We start from the raw sequence: 15,640 nt of genomic DNA, 5'->3' as shown, positions 1-15,640 counted from the left end.
ACTCTTGTAGCAAAATAGCATTTTTGGCAAGAGGTTTTTGTGAAAACAGAGAATTTTTAAAGTGAGTATGCAATGGTATGACCATTGTTTGATTTAAGACTGATGGAAGATAATGTACATAAGAACAATAAATGCTTAATTGACTTGACCTTAATGGAGGTTATACTCATCAAATGGATAGAGGAAACTGGGCCCAGTATAGATCTATGGCAAAGATTAATATTGGAGATCTTTCAACTTGAGGACTTGGTATGTCAACAGGGAAAGTTTGAAGATTTTATAAAATGTATTTCCACTGGAAGCATTTATTATGAGTCTGCCACAAATTGAAATGGTCTCAAAGATGTCAATTATTTAATATCTATTTGCTGGAGAATAACAGGCTACAGCAGCTGTATGATTAACATAGTACAGTTGGAGATCTTATAAACAGTGGAACAGTGGAAGTGGTGCAATGTATGAATGAGTATGGATGTGTATATTCATGTGAGGAGGAAAAGATTAAGCTCAGAGGTGCATAGTACCATAGTTTTACAATGTCTAAAAGCTATATAGGTGAGGTTAATGAATTAGGTTTATTAAAATAATCTTGCTTGCGATTTCTATACTTATGCTGTTCTACTCTGTGTACATGTTGTAATGTTCTCCTCTGTATAATATATATTCATTAAAAAATAAATTTATGCTGAAAGGAATAGAGAATAAGAGGGCAGTTTACAAAAGCCATTTATCTGTGTAAATGGTTATTTTTTGAAAATTGGCCAACCTGTATAAGGATAAAAGTGCATGTGCTGTGCCGCAATGCACGAAACTGTACCTGCATTTTTGTGGAGGCATTCCTGGGCTGGGTTAGGCTGGGGGGGCTATAATAAGTAGAGATGTGAATCGGAACCGGAATCGTTCCGGTTCCGATTCAAATCTTATAATTTTTATCATCCAGCCCGATTGTTTTTTTTGTTTATCGGCTACGCCCGATCTGATAAACAAAAAACCCACCCTGACCCTTTAAAACTGACCCCTTAGCCTCCTCCACCCTCCCGACCCCCCCCCCCAAAAACATTTTAAAATTACCTGGTGGTCCAGTGGGGGCGCAGGGAGCGATCTCCCGCTCTTGGGCCGTCGGCTGCGCTAATAAAAATGGCGCCGATGGCCCTTTGCCCTTACCATGTGACAGGGTATCCGTGCCATTGGCCGGCCCCTTTCACATTGTAGGAGCACTGGATGGTCCGCGCCATAAATGGCGCGGACCATCCAGTGCTCCTACAATGTGACTGCTCTCGGGCTGTCGGCTGCCCGAGAGCAGATGATTTTAAAACATTTTGGGGGTGTTTGGGAGGGTGGGGGAAGGTAAGGGGTTCGTTTTAAAGGGTCGGGGTGGGTTTAGGGGTTGTTTTGGTGTGCCGGTTTTCCTGCCCCCCCCCCCCCCAATAACTCCCGTTAGTGGACACAAACCCGATTAACGATTTTTCACGATAAATCGGGGGAATTTCTATTGTATTGCACTCTTTAACGATTTTTGACGATTTAAAAAATATCGGACGATATTTTAAATCGTCAAAAAACGATTCACATCCCTAATAATAAGCACAGTTTTGTATTTTCAAAAGTATGGGAATTGTTTTGGACAAAAAGAAGGTGCAAAGCTCTGTGTGTAAAAGGTCCTAGGGACTTTGCAGCAAAACACACAATTTCTCGAATTGCTCCTTAAACTGAGAACATCACGTTGCCTCAGTATAAGTCCATGATAGTGCCATACCTTAAGTATTGTGTGCAGTTCTGTTCACCCCATCTCAAAAAAAGGCAGTGGGTCTAGAAAAGGTAAAGAGGAGGGCAACAAAAATGATAGAGGATGAAAGGGCTCCCCCCATAATAAATGGCTGAGAGAGGACATGATAAAGATTTGTACAGTCATGGGTGGGGGGAACAATTATTTATCCTTTCAAATAGTGATAGGACAAGGATTTTATTTCCAGAGAATGTGGTCAAGGAACAGGTCCTGGCACTTACTTTTTTAATTTCTTCAGTTCAGTTCTTCACTGATTGATCCTTTTGCTGACAGTTGAAGGGCCAGTCTCCATTTAGAGTTCATTTCAGCTGTCTGTGAAAGACCAATTTCCATTCAGAACGGAAGTGAATAAGTTACAGTGCTAGAAGCTGCATTATGGGAGTGGAAGGATGTAAGAGATTCTACCCCTCCCACTGCATTTGGGAGCAGGACAAGAGTGGGGAATTTTGGTCCTTGAGATCCTCAAATTGGTCAGGTTTTCAGGATATCCCTAATGACATAAATTTGTGTATAGCTGAGACAGTGTACATGCAAATCTGTCTTATGCATATTCATTAGGGATTTGCTGAAAACCTGACTGATTTGTGACCCCCTGAGGACTGGAGAAGCCAACTCTGCTTCAGGAGGTCGAATGGGGTGGGAATGTAAGCAGATGATATTTTCAAGGTAGTGGAATGTGACAGGATCAGTCCCACATAACATGGTAATTTTTTAAAAAACTTTTGTGGGGGTAGAGGGCAGCAGTGGCCACCTTTATTTTTGAAATTTGGGTGGAGGAAAATTCAGCCATGGCTTGGCTATATGCTTTCAATGTAACAAACCAATTTTAAAAATCGCTGCCAGAAGCTGTCCTAATATCCAAATTTACAACCTATCACACCATTCCTCAACTTAACAGTGCTAAAATATATATATGAAGGGGGTAGTAGTTTCATATGGAAATGAAACTGATGCTACCAGTAATCAGTCTCACGATGTTGATATAATCATAAACTACCAATCACCTTCCTCCCTATATTCATATTTTTTTAGTAAAATTTTGTTTAAAGCTCCAATAGTGAAATAAAATATTTTCTTCAAATGTGCAAACTTAGGGGCAGATTTTCAAAGGGATATGCACGTAAGATACGCGCGAAACCCCCGAAAAGCTGCCCCTTCCACCCCCTGCGCGTGCTGAGGCTATTTGCATAGGCTCGGCGGCACACACAAGCCCCGGGACGCGCATAAGTCCCGGGGATTTCCTGTCGGGGGGTGCGTCATCGGGGGGCATTCTGGGGGCGGGGGGCGCGGGCATGGTTCCGGTCCAGGGGCGTTCCGGGGGCATGGACGTGGCCTCCGGACCGGAACATGGTGCGCCAGCTCGCGCAAGTTACGCCTGCCTCAGGCAGGCATTTTTGAAATAAAGGTGGGGGGGGGAATTAGTTAGGACCGGGGGGAGGGTTAGTTAGGGGAAGGAAAGGGAAGGTGGGGGGCGCCGGAAAGAAAGTTCCCTCCGAGGCAAGGCTGATTTTGTGCAGCCTTGCGCACGCCGACCCCAGATTTTAAAAGATACGCGCGGCTACACGCATATCTTTTAAAATCGGCGTACTTTTGTTTGCGCCGGTTGTGTGAACAAAAGTGCGCGCGCGCGTACTTTTTAAAAATCTGTCCCTTAATGTATAAATCCAAAATGCTTCAAGAAAATTCAAGCGGGCATATATATATATATTGCCCCATTTGGAATGGAAATTTGCTCAATAACAGTCCACATTAAGGCATGAAAAGTATGATGCAATGCTTCACAATGTTATACCACAGGGGCACTTACTTTGTTTTGAGACAAGACTTGTGTTCAATTAAGTGTCCCTATGAAACGTTTTGGATTTATACTCTCTATATAGTGACACCAGCTGGTATGAATGAAGAATTAAATTGGAGTATGTTAGCGTAAATCAAAAATGTTGTCCAACTGTTGTTGGCACCCATTTAAAACTATGGGATTCAAGAGGTTCTCTTTGATTGGTTTGGGATTACTTTGAAACAATTGGTCTTTGAAGCAGGAACCTGTTCTGTTGGACATTTCCAGATCCCATGATGGATCTGTACTAGGAAATGGACATTGTATTATGCTCATTCTGTGCAAGTTAGCGTTTCATTGTGAAAGAGACAAGTTTAAAGAGATGCAGAATCGGCACAGCTGTAAAGGAAGAGACTTCCCCTGATGAAGGATTTTTTCAGAGACATGATCTCATTGGGAGGGCAGTAAGATATTATGCTTTGATGTCGAATATAAATCTTTGCTACCTGAATGTTGCAAAGGAAATTAAGCACTGGCTACAGTTCAATAAGAAAGCGTTAAGTTTGCGCATTTGATGAAAATATTTTATTTCACTATTGGAGCTTTAAAAAAAAACATTGCTAAAAAAATCTGAATATAGGGAGGAAGGTGGTTGGTAGTTTATGATTATATCAACATCATGAGACTGATTACTGGTAGCATCAGTTTCATTTCCATATGAAACTACCACCCCCTTCATATATATATATATATATATATATATATTTTAGCACTGTTACAAAGAAAGTTGTTATACACGGAACTTTTGGTTCATTGCTAGAAGGTTGAGGAATGGTGTGATTTATGCTTTACAGAGACAGTTAGGTTTATATTTATACTGGTATAGGTACCCAGATAATATTTGACCTTTTCTGCCACACAACCACAATTATCAGCAAGCCACACCCCTGGAATGCTTCCATACTACCTCCTTTTTGTTTGGGTAAATTTTAGTCAGGTATTGACCTACCCATCTAAAACATACCCATGGAGGGGCGAGAAATTCAAACCCTGTTCATCTGGCCAAGTCCCAAGTATTGACCTCACTGTTGCAGAGCTGTTATTGGTACAGTACACAGCTGTAAGACTCTGGGGTTCCCTTCCTATGTGCAGAACGCTTGCTGAAGATGTCACTGGAGGATCTGAGAGAGTTTCTTCAGGAGAAGATTTCCAAATCACTGAACTATGATGATGACATTGTTGTTGAGCAGTTACAGACATCCATGGCAGAGCTGCGGAAAATAAAACTAGACCTACCGCCCCCAGGTAAGCTCCGCCCCCTCCCCCTTACATCTGTCTCCCAGGTAATCTTAGTCCCTTTCAGTTCCTCCTCATCTCCTCCTTCAGGTAACCTCCGCCCTGCCTTACTTCCTACTTCAAGGTAACTTTAGTATCTTCTTGGGTATCCTCCCCTCTTCACCTCCGGTTCCTAATTAAGCTGTGCCCCTCCTCCCTGTCTTCAGGTAAGCTCACCTCCTTCCCCTCTTGTCTGATAAATTCTGCTTCTTTTGACATCTCATAATCAGGTAAGTTTTGCTTCTTTTTTCCTCCATTCTCAGGTCATTTCAGCCTTTCTCACCTCCTTTCCTAAGGTAAGCTCTACCACTGCTCCGCTTTGGTAACTTTTTCCCCTCCTCATTTCTTGTCCTCAGGTAAACTCTGCCCCTCCTCACCTCCTGTCCCTATGTAATTGCAATTTAATTTGTAATTGTAATTTTATTTATTTTTATATATATATATATATATATATATATATATAGATAGATAGATAGATAGATAGATATAGATATATCTATCATAGTTTGCTTTTACTTCCTAGTTTGCTTTTACTTGCCTCTTCCACCAAACCGCTGCAAATGCTGCAAAACTTGGCCGCTAGAATCTTATCAAACGCCAACAGAAGAGACCACATCACACCTATCCTAAAAAATCTGCATTGGCTTCCTATAAGCTTCAGAATCTTACACAAATGTCTCACCATCATTCACAAATCAGTTAACAATCAAACCCCCATCCATATCCAATACCCACTCACTCTACACACGTCCCTATGACCGATCAGCGAAGCCTACAGGGGATCGCTTCACCCCCCTCCCCCCCCCAGCCAAATCCACGCTCCACTCAGCCACCAAAGAGAGAGCCTTCTCGACAGCGGCACCGAAAATTTGGAATTCTATGCCCTCTGACCTTAGACTAGAACCCTGTCTATTGACCTTCAGAAAAAAAGTGAAGACTTGGCTATTCCAACAAGCCTTCCCTTAATCTGGGACCTCCCCATCTACAGACTCACTGCAAGGCCCTCTAGTCATCGCATCCCCTTTACCGCATTTGTAAATATTGTTGTATTGATATGGTTTAGTTCCGAATTCTTCTGCCATTGGCTCCTCTTATTCCCAGTTTGAGTACCCCTGTTTTATTGTAACTTTCGTTTATTCTTGGATATGTTAATGTTATTTCCCCATGTTCCATGTAAACCGATCTGATTTGATCCGTATCAAGAATGTCGGTATATAAAAGCACTAAATAAATAAAATAAAATAAATACTTCAGAGCGGTAATGTAAGTTTAGTCGCTCTTCACCTCCTGTACTCAGGTAATTTCAGCCAGTCTTCATTCTCCCTTCTCCCCTACATCCCTGGGTAAGCTCAACCCCTCTTCTCCTTTCTTCCTCAAGTAAGATCTTTCCACCTTCAAGCTCAATCCTTCTTTACCTGCCATTCCCAGGTATACTCTGCCACTTCTCACCTTTTGTCCCCAGGTAAGGTCTGCCCTTCCTCACTTCCCTTCTCAGTTAAGTTCTGCTCCTGTTATCTAATGTCCTTAGGGAAAATTCTGTCCCTTCTTACCTTTTATCCTTGGGTAACTTCCCTCCTCACCTATTGTCCTTAGGTAAGTTCCGGTTCTCCTCACTTTGTATCCTCATGTAAGTTCACCCTCTATACCTCCTGCTCTCAAGTGACATTCATATCTTATCTCTGGTATTTTTAGAGTGATTATTAAGTGACAGTACCTGAGAATGATGTCTGTAATGTTAGTTTTGTAGTTATTCACCTAGACTTTCAGGCACAGCTAATGGAGCACAGATTCTGTAACTTATATCTTGTTGCCTGATGGTTTTAGTACTTTTAGAAGGTTCTGACTCAAATGTCATTGTATGCCTCAGAGAATGTTTCTCTAACATTTTGATTCCCCTCACACATCTGATCCTGAAGAAAACTAGATTTCTCCACAGGTTGTGATATCTTTTATTGCACCAAGATAACAATTATCCAAAGATGGTGCACAAGTCCTCTTTTAGTTGTCAGCTTCATACCCTTTGGCCTTTGCTTACTAAATCAACGTTATTTTTGTTTAACTTATAAAATATATTGCAACTGTAACTGCACAGGAAGATCTGTTTAGATTCCAGCAGTGTGCTAGAATCCTACTCACCTAATGGTACCCATAGAATCTGGCTTCTAATTGGCCCAGGTACCTTCACAAGCTGAATGTGCTCCCAGTAGTAATTAACTGCCAATAAATGCCCAGTTTGATGGGTGCTCTTAGTTGAATGGGCACCATTCGATACATGCTCATTTTGCCTCATGGTTCAGAATAGCAGTTATTCTGTCAATTAAAGTTCAACCTCTGCTGGCTCATATGTCTTGGTATTTAACTATCCCTGTCTGCATGTGTGTCTACCTGCTATATCTCAACAGCTAACTAGCCATATGCCATTTTTTTCCATTCAAAGCTAAACCAGAAGAATTTCCAAAGAAGCCACTTGGCCAGGAGATTGGTATCGACCTATTGCCAGTGCAACCCTACCTTGCAGTGAGTGGCTTACCTGATGACACTGAAACTGGCAGAGAAACCAAGAGGACGCCACCCAGAATAAAGAATGTTAATCTAAATAAAATCTCCAACCCAGAGGTCAGCACCAGGGGACCTTCTCCCCATTATAATAGAACTTCCTTTTCTGAATTACCCATCCTAGACAGAATTCCCATGAAAGAGCACCATTTGCATGCAGCGCCAGTTGAGGAATTTGGCCAGGATGAAATCCAGCTTGTTTTAGAAGAAACTCAAACCCTGTCAGCAAAGAAAGCTGTCCATGAACTACCAAGGCAAGATGCATCTCAAGGACTGAAGAAGGTGCAAGCCTTCCCTGGGGAGGGAAAACTTCTATCAGAAATAGATGGTAGTGGCGTTGAAATAACACAAACTCTTTCATCTTTACAAGAGACTAACTCATCTCACTATGTTGGAAACATAGACCACATAAGACTCTATGAAACCTTCCCACATCTGGATGAAGCAATAATTATGGACAGCCCTACTGGAAACAGTGACACCCATAGTAAGAGTTCACAGACTGATTTACATATCAGGACAATGGAAATTTTGTCTGAATCAGTGCCAGATGTCAAGTTTCCAACTGTTCCATCTTCTTCACTTGAAGAATTTAATGCCCTGGAAAATTATCCAACTAAAATTACTCTTTCTATGCAGGGTGAAAAAGCTGCTACTTCTCCATCCATTGATTTAGTTCCAGAAGAAAACCAGCCTAGCCAGGAACCTTGGCCTTCACCACCAAATGCCTTTCTATTGTCTGAGCACACATTTTCCTGCCTTTGTAATTTACCAATGGAACAAGTTCCTTCTTACAAGGTTGTTCTTCCTCTTCCTGACAACGAAAGCAGAAGACGCCCATCCAACATATCTCAGTATGACAACTTGTCTGATTGGGAGCAAAGATGTAATAAGTCATTCATGTCATCTAGTGTTGCCGCCCACGATTCAGAAGATGAAGTGTGCAAGTCTTCATCTTTTTGCGAAGTTTTAGATCTGCAGCAGTCCTCTGGTAGGAGCCTAGGGTACACGGAGCCTCTGATATTCAACATGATGCAAAAGTCCTTTCCACAGAGGTCTTCTGGCAGTGTGCCAGTGTTGTGTGTAGTAGACGATGATATCTCTCCGTTGTCAGAGGGTATCTACAGCCGTACTAAATCATCCCCAATGCTGCAAGAGCAATCTAGTTTCTTCAAAATAATAAAGACCACCACTCCACTCCATGTGGCATGTGCTGTAGAGCAAGACTTTTTCAATGCAAAAGAAATAGCTATGCCTTTACATGAAGATTTCCATCACATGGTTTCGCCCCCTCAGGGAGGTGAGCCAATAAAATATCCTAATACAGTGCCAAACAATGCTGGAGCTTCCAGAATCAATGGCCAGGAGCCATGCACCTCTGTGAGAAAAGCACCACTGTCACCACCTTCTCAGTTCTCAAAAAATCCATTAGAACAACCCACAATTGCTAAAGCCCAATCTGATGACAATTTCTGTTCAAACTATACTACTTTGGCACAAATGTCCAAATCTGTGACATTTTAGGAAAAATACACAAAACATGCTGTAGAACCTACTGTAAGTCCTGTTTACACAGGATAGACACTATGGTAGCGGTTCTTTAATCATGAGAGCCAATAACAGTAATTGTTTGGTGTAAGAAACTTGAGACAGTACCAGGTTCACTTTAAAGCTTGGACTTTTGTAAATATGCAGTTTCCTGAAATGGTTGAAAAAAACTTTTTAAAATATATATTTATCTGTAGACAATTAGCAAAGTGCTTTCATTTCTTAAATTTGAATAAGTTATGATGGGAATTGGAATGCCAACACTCCTGCTCCCATTCTAAGGTAGTTCTGGTGCCATCTTGATTAATTCTTGGGTGCAATATTTGTTTTTTGTATATAGAACATCCCTTATGTTATGCCTGCATTCATGGCTGCAGAACTGGTCAGTATCAGTACATAATTTGAAACTTCATATGAGTAGATAAAACATTCATAAGGAAAATCATTTTTGATAGAAGATCTGTTGGAGAGATCCAAACATTCCTGATAGTACAGTACTGCTCAGATGCTCTGCAATTATGGTTGCTATCAGTCCTGAGGTAATAAATGTCACAGCTAGGAAAGAGAAATTTGTGCAATATAGAGCATTATTGCATCCAAGAGAAAAATAATACTCAGTTATTGAGAGGCATAGCTGTCTTCAATATATCTTATCTTTTTTTAAAGCTTCTATGTATCTCTATAACTCAATTAATAGGTAATGTCATGAGTGTCCAGGTTTAGTGAAATTGGATTGCTAGCTTCTGTATCCCAAACCCAAGAGATGAGCAAAATCGCTATCATGCAGTCGGAGGGAACCTTGGAAGCCATAGAAATATATTAAAATCTTTTTATTGAGAAAAAACACAATGGGTCCAATTTTCAAAAAAATGGGTTTTACAAGTATAAATACACTTTACCCATGTAAATAAGCTTTTGAAAATAGCTACAATTAATGGCACTGAATTGTCAATAGGTTTATCTGTGTTAAGTGCACTTAATATGAGTAAATGGCTTTTGAAAATTGCTACAATAGTTAAATTTACACATGTAAATGCTTTTAAAAATTACCCTCAATGAATGTACACTCAAAAAATTCTCTGTAATACAAAAAGTATATTCAAGCAGAATATTAGATAACTGAGTGTAAGAGATGCACATTGCTGTAGGAGGTATTTGTTCTGTTACCCCCATAGCTGCCATATCTAGAGATCAGAATCCTAAGGTCATGCCTTTACTAATCCTAACTCCTATGGCATCCCAGAAAACAAACCAAAAGGAAAACACTTTCAACTGTTTTAAAACTCCTTTGGGATACTAAACATATCCAGACAAAAACCCAGATACCATAAAACATTGGTAAACTTTGATTATAACAATCACATTCTAGGGAAGATCTTCTACATTGAAATGAGAAGCGATGCCATATTTTCCATTGGCAACAAAAGATGAAGTTGGTTCCACCACATCCAAAAAGAAGCTACTTCAGTTTGTTAGGATCAATTTCTTGCTTAGTAGCAATGCCTTCCTGACAAATAAACGTCCCCCTTTAATAGAAGTTATAAATGTAGATGCATCATCAAATAATACAATATCAAGCAAACCTGGGACACTCTGCTCCAACCCTCGACCAAGAAAGCTGATGATCTCATTCCAAAACTGTTGTAATAGGGGGCAGGACCTAAAAACCCGTGAAAGAAAGCCCATGGCTGCCTACATTTCACACAACCCTCCAAGTCTGATAAATGGGCTTTCTGAGCTCTGATAGAGGTAATATAAGACACCGTAAACATGTAAAATACATTTCCTTTAAGTACAAATTATTTGTAAGACTTTTTATCTTTTTAAAACAGCCCAAAAGAGCATCCATGGGGGGAGGGTGGGGGCGATGAAGGCAGATCTCTTGCCAAGAAACCGCTAATGAAGTGCAAGAATTAGTCAAGTCTAAATTCTGAAAAACCTTATTTAATTTAGTGATTGAAAATCTTTCCACTTCCTCTATCAAAAGAAAGATTTTCCATTTTTAAGGTCAAAGGCAGAGCAAATAGATTCTATTTACTGAAAAATGGCTCAGTTGTAAATAGGAAAGAAGTCTTTAATATTCACTGCATACAAATCTTGTAATTGTTGAAAAGACAATTCACCTTCAGGACCTAACACATGCCTAAATTGGGATATCCCCAAACTCTAACCCATTGGAAAAAGGTTTTTATCTGATCTCCTGCTGGGAAATACCTATTTCTTTGTATAGGTAGAAAGAAAAGCGCCTCCAAATTTCCTCCCAGCTACTTTGTTAGCCATTTCCGAGAATGCCACAATGGTGCAGTTAAAACAATATTCTTCATATCTCTTGGGAGTTCACTACCTCGAGCATGGAGTACATAACCTAAAGTGCAGGGTGCTGATAATGATGATTCCATATCAATATTAACATAAAATGAGGTGGTAAATATTGTAGTGAAGCGCCTTGTAGGGTTCCACAGCTTAAACCTCTCCAGGCCAATTCCGTCTGCAGGTTCCTAAGGATAATGGAATTGCAACAGGGTCTAAATCAACCTCTGAGGCTTGAATAACTCTGGTAAGCCCAGACCTTGGATCTGGTTCTCCATGGACTAGGGTCTTTCCCTCAAGACTGTTCCTTAGATCAGGCTTTCACACAGAAGTTTGTGTCTTCTCTCTTCCCCAGCCCTTCTAATTATATGTAGCACTTCTGTTTAGGCTGCTTTTCCCAGCCTAAATCCTTAAACAAGATTTTATTACAAAGTCTCAGAAGAGCCTTTTCTCCTTCCCCTAGCACAATTAATTATGTACAGAAATTCAATGCGGGCTCCTTTTCCCAGCCCAGCTTCTTAGACAAGGTTGTGTTACAAAGTTCCAGGAGAGCCTTGTCTCTTTCCCCTTCAGCCTAAATTACTCACTTTTATTTTTTTATTTTATTTAGGATTTTTATATACCGGCAATCATGAAGACATATCTTGCTGGTTTACATAGAACAGGAGTGCATTATATACAAAAACTAGAACTGTGGTGACGGAAGGTACAGTTACATTTAACAAGGGAAGCCGAACTTGGAGAAGGAAGAGAAAGGAGAGAAGAGAAATAGTTAAACAATATACAAATTAAATATAGTGTACAAACTAATATACAAAATAGATGTTAAATACAAGAGAATGGTGTTTTTGGAGTCATTGGAATGTGTCATTGGGTTGTGTCCGGAAAAGCTTGCTTGAATAACCAAGTCTTGAGTTTTTTCCTAAAAGTTAGGAGGCAGGGCTCCTGTCTGAGGTCTGTGGGAATGGAATTCCACAGAAGAGGGCCAGCTGTGGAGGTGGCGCGATCTCTTGTGGTAATGTGTCTGGTCGTTTTCGCTGGGGGAACTTGGAGGGAGCCTTTCAGGTGATAAGGGCTTTAGCCTTTTCTTACTCCTCTCACTGCATTCTGTAGTATTATTTGTTTTTTCAGCTGTCTGAGTCCACGGGATTTAGCTCCTCTTCCTCCCAACCTCTCCTCTGGATTTGATTCCAAGTGCAATCTACTGTAGCTCCTCCTCCTTAATTAGGTTGCCACCTGCTTCCTGGGTTTGTACAATCTCCCTTTCCCTTAGCCCCATGACTCTCCCTCCCCCACCCCTAGCTCTGCCTACACTGGCTTCCTTTTCCCCTTTATTCCCCTTTAGTCTGAATAATGGGATGCACCTCCCATAATATCCAAACCCTATGTATTCTAGCTAAGCAAGTCTCATTATATAGCTTAAGATCCAGCAATGCCAACCCTCACCCATCCAGTCCCACTCCTTTTTTTTAACCTCTGCAGGGACACCCTAGGTTTAGATTATCCCCAAAATAAATTCAAAGGAGTATTTAAATGTTCTATATCCATCATCAATAGGCAAATGTGAAACACGTATAGCCACTTATGAAAGATGGCTGTCTTAATAAGCTAATATGGCCCAATAATGAAAGAGGGAGACCTTGCCACCGTTGGCATTTTAGTTTAGTAAATTCTAGTAATTGGGAATATTATTTTTATATAATAAACTTACATATTCAGGAATTACGACCAGGGGCGGATTGTGGGAAATAGTGGCCCGGGGGATTTTTCTCCATACTGGCCCATGGGTACCCAATTACACATACAGTTTGGTGAGTCACCAAATACAGAATAAAGGGACCATAAAATATACAAAGAAATGCACAAACTGAACTGGAAATCACAACAAGTTAGACTGTATGTAATGCAGCAATGGAAAAACAGAAAATACCATCATTCTTCATAAAACATCAAACAATAAAATCAAGAACTATAAAACATCACAATAGGAAAATCATATAAAAATATATATTTCAAAACTGCTGATGAATAGAACCTCCAGTAATTTAACTCAGGGAAATTTTCAAAAATTTGTATATAACACCAATAAAATATTTCAAAAAGAGCAGACATCTAATAATCAATAATTAAAACTAATAAGGATTTTATAAAAAGCCCCTGCTGTCCCCTTCTGTGGGAGCTCTTGATTTCCAGTCACCCTGATATTGTCGAGGATTAGGAGGTTATCCTCTCTCTCTCACACATACTCACATGTCCATTCTCTCTCACACATACATACACATTCATGCTCTTATACCCACCATAACCTCTCGCTCTCACTGACACACTCTCAGGCTCTAAGACACTCTCTCCCCCTCCATCCCCCCCCCCCCCCCACACACACACACACACACACAAACTCTTACTCCCCTGGATTTTCTCATACAGACTCATGTTCTCACACTCACTGGCTCCCTCACATACACACAAACACACACACCCAGGCAAGCTCCCAGTCATTCTCACACACACACTCTTCCCCCAGGCAGGCTCCCAGTCATTCTCACACACACACACTGACCCCCAGGCAGGCTCCCATTCATTTTCACACCACTCCCTCCCCATCCCCCAGGCATGCACACATTCATTCTCATACAAACAGACCCCCAGGCAGGCACCCATGCATTCACACACACACCCCCAGGCAGAGTCCCATTCATACACATGCACACACTAAAGGCCAACCCCCTCTCTTTCTTTTGCCAGCAACCTCAGAGCCTCTCTCATTCCTCTGCTGCCACTGACGCTGCTGCCTATTGGGGAGGCGGCGATTGCTGCTACTGACACTGAAGCCCATTCTGCTGCCTCCTCTGTGCAGGCCCTGTGGGCTTCCACTTTCTCCATGCTGATCTCGTTCATTGTGAGATCCGCATAGAGAAAGTGCTATTCTTGCACATTCCCAAAGATTACATGTACCAATCACTAAAAAGTAATTTCTTTTTTTTTACCTTTGCTGTCTGATCTTAGTTTTCTAATTGGTTGGTCACAGGCTTTTTTTTCCCACCTTCCCTTTCTTATTTTTTTTGCCAATTCCTTTTATATTGTCTTTTTTTCTGTTTCTTTTCTCTCCATCTTCTTCCCTCAAACAAACAGGTTCTCATTCTCACCTGGATTTCTCTCTCTCACATACACACAGGCTCTCGCTGTCACATGCTCTCATATAAAATCATTCATACACACAGTCTCTCACTGGCACATGCTGTCTGACTCTCACACACACAGGCTCTCTCTTACTCCCACATGCTGTCTTGCTCAAGCACAGGCTCTCACTGTCACATGCTCTCTCTCATACAATCATTCATACACACAGGCTCTCACTGTCACATGCTGTCTCTCTCACACACAGAGGCTCTCACATGCTGTCTCTGCAAACATTCAGGTTCTCACTCCCACACGCAGTCTCGCAACTCATCTCATACACGCGCACACACACACACACTCTACAGACCCTCAGCCTCTCTCTCACCTCTGGGTCTGCTCTGCGGCAGCCCTGATCTTCTCGGGCCGCGGCGACCCTGCTACCGTGCCTCTTCCTCTTCTCGGGCCGCTGCGACTTGGGATTCGCGGCGGCCCATAAGCGCTGCTCCTCTTCTGCACGTGCTAATGCTCCTTCTCCTTCCTGCCCATGTGGCTCCGGCAACGTTTACTTCCGGGGCCGCACAGGCAGGAAGGAGGAGGAGCATCAGCGCATTTAAACGCGATTTTTTTCTTTGGGCCGAGTTGACGTGAGTCTCACCACGGCCCTGCCGATCTGCCTGTCGCAGCGCCGCAAGAGCCTCCCTGCGCCCGGGGGCATTGGCTCCCCTCGGGATACCACTGCTCGCGGTGCCCCAGGCCCAGGCCTAGTGCTTCCACCGGCCCTGCCCGCAGGTTTCTCTTCGGGCCACAGCGCCAGCAGACCCTCTTCTTGTCTTTGGCCGGGAAGTTTAAAAAAAAAAAAATCACGTGATGGGAGCGACCGGCCTGATCCCCCGATAGGCCAATCCGCCCCTGATTACGATCCCCAAATAAGAGTATCCCAGACCATTCAAAAGGAAAGCCAGTATCCCACCAATGTTTAATGGAACTGGGAAATGCCAAAGCCACTGATTTAGATTCATTCAGTTTGAACCCTGGGAATTGTCCAAATACTTTCATCAGTGCACTCAGGGAGTTAGTAAGGAATACTGAGAGATCATCTGTGAAAGTTTCAATTTTAACAATTTTAGACCCCAAGTTAATACCACAGATCACTTCTGATTCCTGGATCAACCGGAGCAAAAGCTCCAAAGAAATTAGAAACAATAAAG

General features: G+C 41.8%; 1 protein-coding gene across 2 annotated transcripts in view; it reads left to right on the top strand.

The window, feature by feature from the left end:
- LOC115079276 (USP6 N-terminal-like protein) overlaps positions 1–9,841 on the top strand; it is a 459,663-nt gene extending 449,822 nt beyond the window's left edge. For both annotated transcript variants that reach the window (XM_029582658.1, XM_029582659.1), the window contains 2 exons: positions 4,716–4,868; positions 7,336–9,841. In XM_029582658.1, the coding sequence (XP_029438518.1) occupies positions 4,716–4,868; positions 7,336–8,978 (1,796 nt within the window). In that variant the 3' untranslated portion in view covers positions 8,979–9,841. The remainder of the gene's footprint in view (positions 1–4,715; positions 4,869–7,335) is intronic.
- The last annotated feature ends 5,799 nt before the right edge of the window (positions 9,842–15,640 follow it).

This window comes from Rhinatrema bivittatum, chromosome 17 (genome assembly GCF_901001135.1).
Source record: "Rhinatrema bivittatum chromosome 17, aRhiBiv1.1, whole genome shotgun sequence".
Taxonomy (NCBI): domain Eukaryota; kingdom Metazoa; phylum Chordata; class Amphibia; order Gymnophiona; family Rhinatrematidae; genus Rhinatrema; species Rhinatrema bivittatum.
This window is presented reverse-complemented; position numbering and strand designations above follow the sequence as displayed.